Consider the following 9,707-nt stretch of genomic DNA (forward strand, 5'->3'; position numbering starts at 1 on the left):
GCCTTTTTTTTTTTCCTTTGGTGATTCTGGCTGAAGGTTTATCCATTTTGCTTTTTTTTTTCTTCAAAGAACTAGATTTTAGTTTCATGAAGATTTCATATTTTTTAATGGCTGAGGAATATCCTATGTATGTACCACATTTTCTGTATCCATTCATCCATCGATGGACACTTAGATCGTTTGTGTATCTTGACTGTTGTGGATAATGCTACAGTGAACACAGGGTTCCCTTTTCCCCACATCCTCACCCACACTTGTTATTTCTTAATAACATGAAATTATTATTATAAAAGAGATGAATTCACTGAGGTTCAGAGGCGAAAAGACCTAGCTGTCACCCTGCAATGTCAAGCCCTTCCCTCCCCACCCCTTCTGTGTGTAGGGAGCACAGTCCTGTCACTGGCGGCCCCTGGCCCCTTTGGCTGCTCACACGGGTCGGCTGGGGCCCACCCAGGCCTCGCCCCCACACCTAGCGCCAGCTGCCCCTCTGTCCCAGGTCAGTCTGTGGGCCATCGGCAGGTGGCCGAGGGTGACGTGCTCATTCTCCCCACCCTTTCCCCCGGGAGGAATAAACCCCTCCAGCATCCTCTGCTCCCCCTCATTCCCGAGTGACCCCCAAAACCCCTCCGCTGTGCTCCCTCAGCTCAGCACAGCCCCTGGAAGGGCCTCGTAGCTGCAGGCAGCTCACTTTGGGGCTCAGGGACCATTTGGAGCCCACAGCTGAAGCACCTTACTGGGTGGGCACCCAGTGGTCATGCCCCCCGCCCTTGCTGAGATGGTTCCATGTCATCCTGGTGGCTCCCCCAGCTGGGTCCCCGAGAGGGCAGCTTCAGGCAGAGGCTGAGTTCAGCCAGGTGGTTCGATTCTGCTCTGCTTTGTGTAGGGGAGCCCTTCCTTATGGAAATTCTAGTGCTGAAAAGTTTTTGAAAATATTATTTTAAACATTTAATGACCACTGATCTGATCTAAGCAACTCATTCCTAAGACCCAGGGTCGCACGTGGCTGCCGCCCGTGGTGTCCAGGCCCTTCTCACACCCCATTCGCAGTCCCGCAGCCCGCTGGCCTGTCTGCCCAGCGGACACTCCCCACCTGCGCCTCCTCTTCTTGCCCGGCACACCTGCCCCACATTTGGGTGTAGAAATCCTCACTGGCCATCAGGGTGAACCGCGAGTGTTCCCCCTCCTCTGAATTTCCACCAGACTCGGAGCCCACCATCTCACTTCCATGACCCGGGTCAGGTGGGTAGGCCCGGGTCTCCAGAGTGAGAACTGAACCCAGGTTCAGGCCGGCAGCGGGGCAGGCCGGACCCAGGTCCACTCCGCTGGTCCTGCCCTGGCCCAGGCTCTCATCACTTACTAAGAACGGGTCCCAGGAGCCCAGGGAGGAAGGCGCTGGGGGCGTGGGGGCGCCCCGTCCCTGTGGCCCTCGCCACCTGCGGCTTGTCTTCAGCTCAGAGAGCACTGAGCAGGCGGCCGGCCCCAGGGGCTCCCCAAGCCTGCAGCCCGCCTGCCTGGCCAGGTCTGGGGTGGCGCCCAGGGCCGTCCCTCCCCATCCACGAGACTCCTCCCGCAGCGGGAGCAGGGGGACCGTCTGCCGGGAGGCGGGAGGGCACGCGGCACACCGCCTGGCATGTGAGCTGCTGCTGCTGAGGGCTCACATCACCAGGGGAAGGGCGTGCAATGGTCCAGTCATCACAGACGAGCCAGCCAGCCACCACGCAGCACTAGAGGCGTGCCCCCTCCCCCGTGCACTCACGCGCACACGTGCACAGCCCACGCCTGCGGTACGTGTGCACGTGCCAAGGGCAGCCCGCTGGTGTCCTCAGGGCCTCCGTCCGGCTTGTCCACAGCTGTGGGCTGGTTCTCTCCAGTGTTCCCTGCCCTGACTGAGCTTCTCTCCCGCCCCGCACCGACCTCCCACAGTACGAGTACAGCTTCCGCACGGAGCAGAGTGCTGCGGCCAGGCTCCCGCCCAGCCCCACCAGATGCCAGCAGATCCCCCAGTCCTGAGGGGCCACCCGCCCGCCCGCGGGGAGACGACACAGCGCCCGGACTACTGAGCGCCCCCTCGCCCGGCCCCTCCCGCCGCCCATCCACACCGCCCTGCTCGGCGCTCCTGGGAGACTCTGGGCAGCTGAGCTGTTGCCTCCTCGGTCATCAGTCGTCGGTTTCCCCGACGTGACGCCCCCTGCCTCCCCGGGGATGCTCTTCCTTAACCTCCACTAACCTGTGTGTGCTGTAGTGACCAGCGGTCCCTCCCGCATCTGTGTGATGACTAGTCCTCCTACCAACCCTACCCACCACAGGAGCTGTCTGAGGGCCCTGGACAGTTGTCTGGCCACCCAGTGATGCCACCGGCTCCCTGCCCTCCTGACTCCGCCACCATGAAGCCATCACCTCCTCCCTGAAGACCCTGAGGGGCTGGCGGCCTGGCACAGGGCACCCGCCCCCCCCAACCCCCAGCACTGATGGATCGCCCCATGGAACAGGTCTCTCACGCCAGGGACATCGAGTGCCCAAGAACTTCACAGGGACCCTAAGGAAACATGGAGGACGCGGCCGGTGGTGCCCCAGTGGGCCTGGGCCTGGCTCCCCTCTGACTCACCCCTCAGTTCACACACTGGACGCCCTGAGGATGGGGGCCGGCCATCCCGCAGCCACCAGCCCAGAGAGGATTTGCCTGCGGGTGAGGCGGCCAAGTGGCTGGGTGCTTGCGTGGACATGAACCTGGTCCACTTGCCACCAGGTCCCCTTGCCCAGCCTCCTCACCATCATCCCCACAAAGGGCTCATCTCCACAGTGCTCACGTGCCAACAACAGCTCCAACTGCCCGGCCCCGCACCCCGACCATCATCACATGGGTAAAGAAGCTCTGTGAGCCGGTGCCAAGGACGTGGACACGGAGTCGCCAGACTGAAGCCAGAACTGACCTTTCTGCCATGAGGGCCAGTGACCATGCCATCATTCCCCACAGTGCTGGCCGCCCAGCCCAGCTCCCCACATGGGCACCGTGGGAACAGGGCTGTTGTCCTCCCGGGAGGCCCGGTCCTCACCCGGTGGCTGCCTTGTCTGGCCGTGGGACTCTGTCCTAAACTCCCAGAACCTGGTATCTCACACCTTGGAGGTGGGGGGCAGGGGTCATCAGATAGTTGGAGCATTGGATGTGAGCTTTGACACGTGTCTGGCATAAGAAAGCAGCCCAGGAGAGGCCCTGCCCAGCTGGGAACAGTTCCTCGAATGACACCAGGGTGGCTGGGGTGCAGTCAGGAGGGGCAGCCTCTGGCTGAGACGGGGCCAGGGCAAGACATACCTCACTCAGCCGGCCTCAGCTCCGCCATCTCCAGACCCTCCGCCTTCCCCCGTGGCTGGCCCTTGATCTTTCCCTTCCGATACCTCCTGATTCCTGTGTGCCACCTCTCCCCGCTGTCCCCGAGACCTGAGGACATCCCTGGCAGGGCCGGCCTCCCCTGGAACCCGCCAGGGCCCAGGAGGCACGGGTGGAAATTCCTTGGGCAGACCTTTTGGGATGGGTGCTCGCCCGGGACTGAGCCGATGACTTGGCCTCAGACGTACCCACTGAAATGAGCTGTTGTTCCTGGGAGTCACGGGGTGGGGAGCCCCGAGGGGCCCAGAGAACCTGCGTCTGCTGCTGCTGTCAGGATGGTGGAGCTGGTCCAAAACCAAGAGCGGGGGTGACCCATTGCTCACCTCTGTCCGGCCGTGTTGGCTCCGTCCCTCAGTCTCTCCTCACACCCCAGCCGTGGGGTCGTCCTGCCAGGTAACACCTGCAGCCTTTCCGCAGCCTTCCTCTGCTGAGAAGCAAGCGCTTCAGCTCCATAGGCCCAAGGAGGTCCAGAAACAGTCACGTGAGATTCCCTGTCAGGGAGCAAGAGGACCATGAGGGTGGCTGTTGGGGAAAGGGTCTCCCCTCCACCCCTCAACCAGGCCACCCCCGGGCCAGGCCGAGAGAGGCAGGGTCCAGGGCCGCCAGGAGAGGGCCAGGCCTCCCCCAGCAGGCAGCCTCAGCACGGGGTCTAACCAGTGACTGGATGGCGCCATGTCTGCAGCTAAAGAGAACGGAGCAGCGACGGTGTTGGAGAAGCCAGCGTCCCCAGTGGGTCTTAGGCGGCTCCTGACCTCTGTGTCTTTCCTTCTCAGGGGGGCTGCCCGCCCGTGAGGAGGTGAAGCTCGCTCACTGGGAACTGAGCCCCCTCTTCCCCCTTCCTTTCTGGGACGGTGCTTTTCTCCGCAAACCCTCTGGCCACGAGGGGCGGAGAGGCAGGGCTTCTCTCAGAAACACGAAGGGCAGTGACCTCCACCCTTCCCAGAAGGACTCCCCGGAGCACAGCGTCCCCCGCTGCCACCTCCTCCGTCCCCCGAAAATTCTAAGCCTGTCTCCACAGGCCTTGGAAATGGCACAACGGCGGTAAGGAGTAAGCAGCCGGCCCCAGGTTCACTTGCAAATTTATAACAAGGTTTTTCCCCCACCCCGAGTCCAGGAACTGACTGTGGCCATAACCTCCTCTCGGAGGGACGGTCAGGATGGCGGGGGGCGGGAGGTGAGGACCAACACGTCCGAAGCGCCTGCTCCTTGCCGGGCACGCGGCCGGCACTTGAAGCACATTTTCCTCTGTCATTCCCACCTGCTTCCCCCCCATAAAAACACCAATACCCAGAAGTGGATGCTGGTTCCAGATGAAGATGAGACGTGTCTGCAGGCACAAAGCCGGCGAGCGGCACAGGCGGCCCAGGCCCCGCTCTGTCCCGTCACGAGCACCTGCCTCCGGTGCAGTTACGGGCCTGCAGGCATGACGGGGTCTCACCGAGCACAGGGCTGCGGGCTGCCCCTCACCATTCACAGGGAGCCCAGCCCGCAGCTCCCTGGAGCCGGCCGGCGAGTGAGCCTACAGGTGAGCATGAAAGCCGCGCTCACCTCCCTGGGCCCTGGAGCGGCCGGGCGCCCGTTCTCAACGCAGCTGCCCGCCCCTCATGGGGCGGCTGGCCGTCCTCACCCATTGGACCCTGCCAGCCAGGCCTGTCACCACCAGGAACCGGGGCCCGGGCGGGCGGCTGGCTGCACTAGGTTAGGAATAACGTTGTACTGCGTGTATTTATTTGAGGTGACTCTAGTACTTGGCAAAGGGAAGTTTCACTGTGTGATTGTCTTCTTAATATAATTTGTTAAATAAACGTTTGTTTTAACCTTTTCCCGGCTTGCTGCTGTCTCTGAGGCATGGAGACGGGTCCCTCCGGCTCATTCTGGATGCAGGCTGGGCCAGCACCATCCTGGCCTTCCAGCCTTCTAGAAAGAGCTGGTGGGTTTTCTTGCCCCGTTTGGATGACCTGGTGACAAGCCAGAAGGATCCTGGAGGAGCAGCAGCCTTCAGGAATGCTCCTGGCGGGAGAAAAATGCAAGTTTCCTTAAAAGCATGTGAAGTGCATGTGTATTAATGGGTCTCCAGCAAGGAATGCAGAGGGAGCTTTCATCTCCAGCTCGCCCCAAGCCGTCTCTGGGCTGGGGCGGGGCCGTCTGGCTGCTGGAGCGGGGGTCATACAACCACACGGCTTCAGCACCACTGGTTTTGTCCTGTCCCCTCGCCCACCTGCTGGCAAGAAGCTGCCCCAAACGCCCGGGAGGGGCTGCCAGCCCCAGACATGCACAGGCTCCTTGTGGGACACGACTGGTCAGGTTACACCATCAGAGCTCTTTGCCTCCTTTATAAAGTGACCTTAGTGGCTCAGAATCTGCCTGCAATGCAGCTCGATGCCTGGGGTCAGGAAAGATCCCCTGAGAAGGGAATGGCAACCCACTCCAGTGTTCTTGCCTGGGAAATCCCATAGAGGGGTCTGATGGGCTACAGCTCATGGCGTCGCAAAGAGCCGGACACCACTGAGCAACTAACACTTTCACTTGTGCATTTTGGGGCCAGACACCTGGGTCTGAGCCATCTCCACCTCCAGGCCTATTAACACCAGGCTTGGGTGGCCCATAGCTGTCATCTCACTAGAACCGTGAAAATCCCCCAAAAAGTAACGGCACCTCCAGCGCAGGCCCCCATGCCCGGCACCCCTCAGGTCTTTTTCCCACAGTGGGAGAGGGAGAACAGCCCAGAGAACTCTCTGAGAAAGCCGTGAATGCCGCTCGGCATGGAGTTCGGAGAGCTGACCTCACGTTCCGGCGCTGCCGCTTCCTGAGCACGCAGCTCGGAGCACCCCACGCCTGTCTAAAGGGGCCGTGCCTCCCTCGGCAGCCTCCCCTGGGAGGACGGAATGAGGACTCACCGGGCAGTCAGCACGGAGACCCAGCGACCTGCCAGCTATCTTTGGGGCCTGGTTCTGTGTTGCCGCCGACCGGATGTGCCGGGTCCCTCCCGGGGCTGCATCACCCAGGAAGTTCAAGTGGTGGATTTGACACCCAGGACACAGAACCTGTTTCCAGAGGGGCCTCCAGCACTGCCCTGGAGAGCCCTGGGAGAAGGCTCTGGGCAGCAAGAAACTGAAGTCCACTCATGACAGCCTGGACCAAGGCGGGCTTTGTGGCCAGACCTGGAGACACTCGGAGCCCAAAGCAGGACGCAGCTGAGCCTCTCAGGGGCCAGAGCCAGGTGGCCCCTCTTTGCCCTCTGTCTTGACACCTGCTTGCTTCTCGTCCTCTCACACCCTGGCCCTCCCTCTCACCTGTTCTGTGCACCAGCATACTTGGCCCATGCATGCTCACACGGCCCTCCATGTTTCCACATTCTCAGTTCAGCAGACCCAGAGACAAGAGTCCCAGGACAGACTGTGATTGGCTGCCTGGGTCAGCTGACCCCTTCTGCTCCTGGCTGCTCTGGCCCTGGTGGGAGTGGGGCTGTGTGACCCCAAAGCGCCTGGAACAGGTGTAGGTTTAGACCCTTGAGAAGCGTCTGCTACAGAGAGGGGAAGACTGTAGGTAGAGGAGTGGGACACCTCCCTGGGGTGATGGTAGAGCCCTCCACCACTCAGGAACAAGGGGGGAGGACAGTGAGGTGGGTGGAGCACCATTCATCTATCCACACATCTGCCCAGCTGTCCAAGCTATGTTATATATCCACATGCAGGCCCAAGTCGGGCACTGCGGGCTCAGCAGTGACTGGCACCATGGACCTCCCTGTCTTGTGGTGCTGATGGTCTAGCCCATCCCATTCCACCCACCCCCCTGCCCCCCCCCCCCCCACCCCGCCACACACACACATCCCAGCCATGTCTGTCCTACTCCCGCACTAACTGGCTTGTTGCTAAAACCCAGGATGCTCCCTGAGCCCCACTCCACCTCTCTCCTCGCTGCTGCCCACTCCTGGCAGCTGGGAGCCAGTGGGTCTTTATGCTCGAGTCTGTCAGGGCCAGTCTGCTTGAGCTCCAGCCACACGGCCCCAGCAACAGTCTCCATGTGGACATTTCCCCTAGATCTCAGCACATCCCGAGCTGAGTGTGCCTCCTTCCCCCAGGCCCCTCACTGCCTGCCCTCCGCTAACGTCCCCATCTCTGGAGCAGCCCTACCACCTCTCACCAGAGCCACCCACGCCCCCACCTGGAGCTGCCTGTGATCAGCCCACTTCCAGCTGGGCAGTTCTCACCTCTAAACTTGCTTTCAAACTCAGCCCCTATTTTCCTTGCTGTTCTTTCTTTTAAAAAAAAATTTTTAATATGAATTTATTTATTTTCATTGGAGGCTAATTACTTTACAATATTGTATTGGTTTTGCCATACATCAACATGAATCCGCCACGGCTGCTCCTTTTTAAGTTCCAGCCTCAACACCTTTGGCCTGGATGACAGCATCGACCCCTTAACTGTTCCCCCCACTGCCTCCCCCGTCTTGCCATCTCTCCCATTGTCCTCACGGCCAAGGTCCAATAGTACTCCTCCACTTCCTGTGCCTTACCCCTCACCCTGAGAATGAAATCTGAGCCCCCAGGTCTCTGTACCCCACTGTTCTAGGTCTGCCCCCACCTCCCATCCCAGCCTCACCTGCCACTAATTCCCCTGCTGAATTATTCATGCTTCCTCAAACCTTCCTGGTGGCTCAAAGGTAAAGCCTCTGCCTGCAATGTGGGAGACCTGGGTTTGATCCCTCAGTCAGGAAGATCCCCTGCAGAAGGAAATGGCAACCCACTCCAGCAGTCTTGACTGGAAAATTCTGTGGCTACAATCCATGGGGTCGCAGAGTCGGACACGACTGAGCGACTTCGCTTTCACCTTCCTCGACCCTAAGCTCTCCTTTCTTGCCTTTGCATACGCTATTCCCTCTGCCCAGATGCTTTTCCCACATTCTCTTCTGCCCGGTAAACTCTGTTCATCCTTCAAGACTTGTTCATATATCTCCTCTGTGACGTCCTTTCTTGACCCCCTTCAAACCACTGAGCACCTTTCATTTAAAAGCCATTGATCTGTTGGTGGTATTGGAGCCATTGGATCCTCTTATTGGGTTATCTCCTCCTGGAGGAAGGGGTATATGTCTCAGTTATTACACTTCCTCCCCAGGCACACATATACTCAGGGCACCTAGTACAAGCCCAGAGGAACAGCAGGCATGAACAGATGCTCTTTGAATGAGTTTCCTGAAGTGGGTGCAGAAGACAGGTGGACTGAACTCAATTGCTGAGGAACCCAAGAAGAATGGGCCCCAGTGGCACTTGCTGGGAGGCTTGTGACCACCCCAGGGACCATGATGAACAGCACTGGGCTTCCACAGGCAAGTCTATGCTGGCTTCAAAGACAGCAGAGACAAGGGTGAGAGCTGGGCCCTCATCTGGCTCGTTTCTGAAACTACAGTGCCTAACACGATCAATAATGCTGGTGGGGTTGGGGCAGGAATGTGGACTGCCATGGGCTGCTGTTTCTCTCCCTTGAGCCCAACTTGGGAGGGTGTCAGAGAAAGAGAGGGGGAGACTGGAGGATCACAGGACCCAGCACTGAAACTAGGAGGGGCTTGGTGAACACCAGGCCAGAGGGGAAGACAGCCAGTGCTGCAGATGCGAGATGCGCAGGGAGGTGGTTTTCTGGCTTTGCTTGTTCATCTGTCTCCCCCCTCCCACATTGCCCTGGCTGGGTCACTGCCATCCTTTTACTATCCCTTCACTATTTCATGCTTTTACCAAAACAACAGCTGGGCTAGACACCTCTCTCCTCCCCACACCTTGGGCCAGGTGAATGCAACTAGAGACACAAATCTCAGGAAAGGTGGTTTGGGGGCATAGGTCTTAGACACTGAATATCTGAACTGCCTGATGGGGGAGGACACACAGGCAGAAGCTGGCACAGGCTGGAACCCCCAAGGTACATCAATCTCTCTGTAACCCTCTTATCCTTCTCTGGAGGGAGCTTGAGGGTTTGCAACCTTGATTGCTCATTAGAATCAACTGAAGAGTTTTTAAACCTTCTTATGCCCAGATCATAGTTGCAGGATACAAAAATCAGTTGTGTTTCAGTACACTAATAATTATCAGGAAGGGAAATTAAGAAAGCAATTCAGCCTATAATTACATCAAAGACAATAAAGCATCTAGAAATACATTTTAACCAAGGAGGTGAAAGGACTGTATATTGAAAACTGCAAGACACAAGAGAAAGAAATTGAAGACACAAATAAATGGAAAGATACCCCATACTCATGAATTAATAGGATTGATAGTCCTAAAATGCCCATATTCTCTAAAGCAATCTACAGATTCAATACAATCCCTATC

At 58.6% G+C, this 9,707-nt stretch overlaps 1 protein-coding gene across 2 annotated transcripts in view; it reads left to right on the top strand.

Moving 5' to 3' along the window:
* Nucleotides 1-5,141, top strand: part of MVB12B (multivesicular body subunit 12B) — a 200,200-nt gene extending 195,059 nt beyond the window's left edge. The window contains exon 10 of one of the 2 annotated variants that reach the window (XM_052648784.1): nt 1,924-5,141. In XM_052648784.1, coding sequence (XP_052504744.1) covers nt 1,924-2,010 — 87 coding nt within the window. In that variant the 3' untranslated portion in view covers nt 2,011-5,141. The remainder of the gene's footprint in view (nt 1-1,923) is intronic. The other variant, XM_052648785.1, reaches the window with a different exon arrangement.
* Nucleotides 5,142-9,707: the final 4,566 nt, after the last annotated feature.

The sequence above is a fragment of the Budorcas taxicolor genome, chromosome 11 (genome assembly GCF_023091745.1).
Source record: "Budorcas taxicolor isolate Tak-1 chromosome 11, Takin1.1, whole genome shotgun sequence".
NCBI classification, from domain to species: Eukaryota; Metazoa; Chordata; class Mammalia; order Artiodactyla; family Bovidae; genus Budorcas; species Budorcas taxicolor.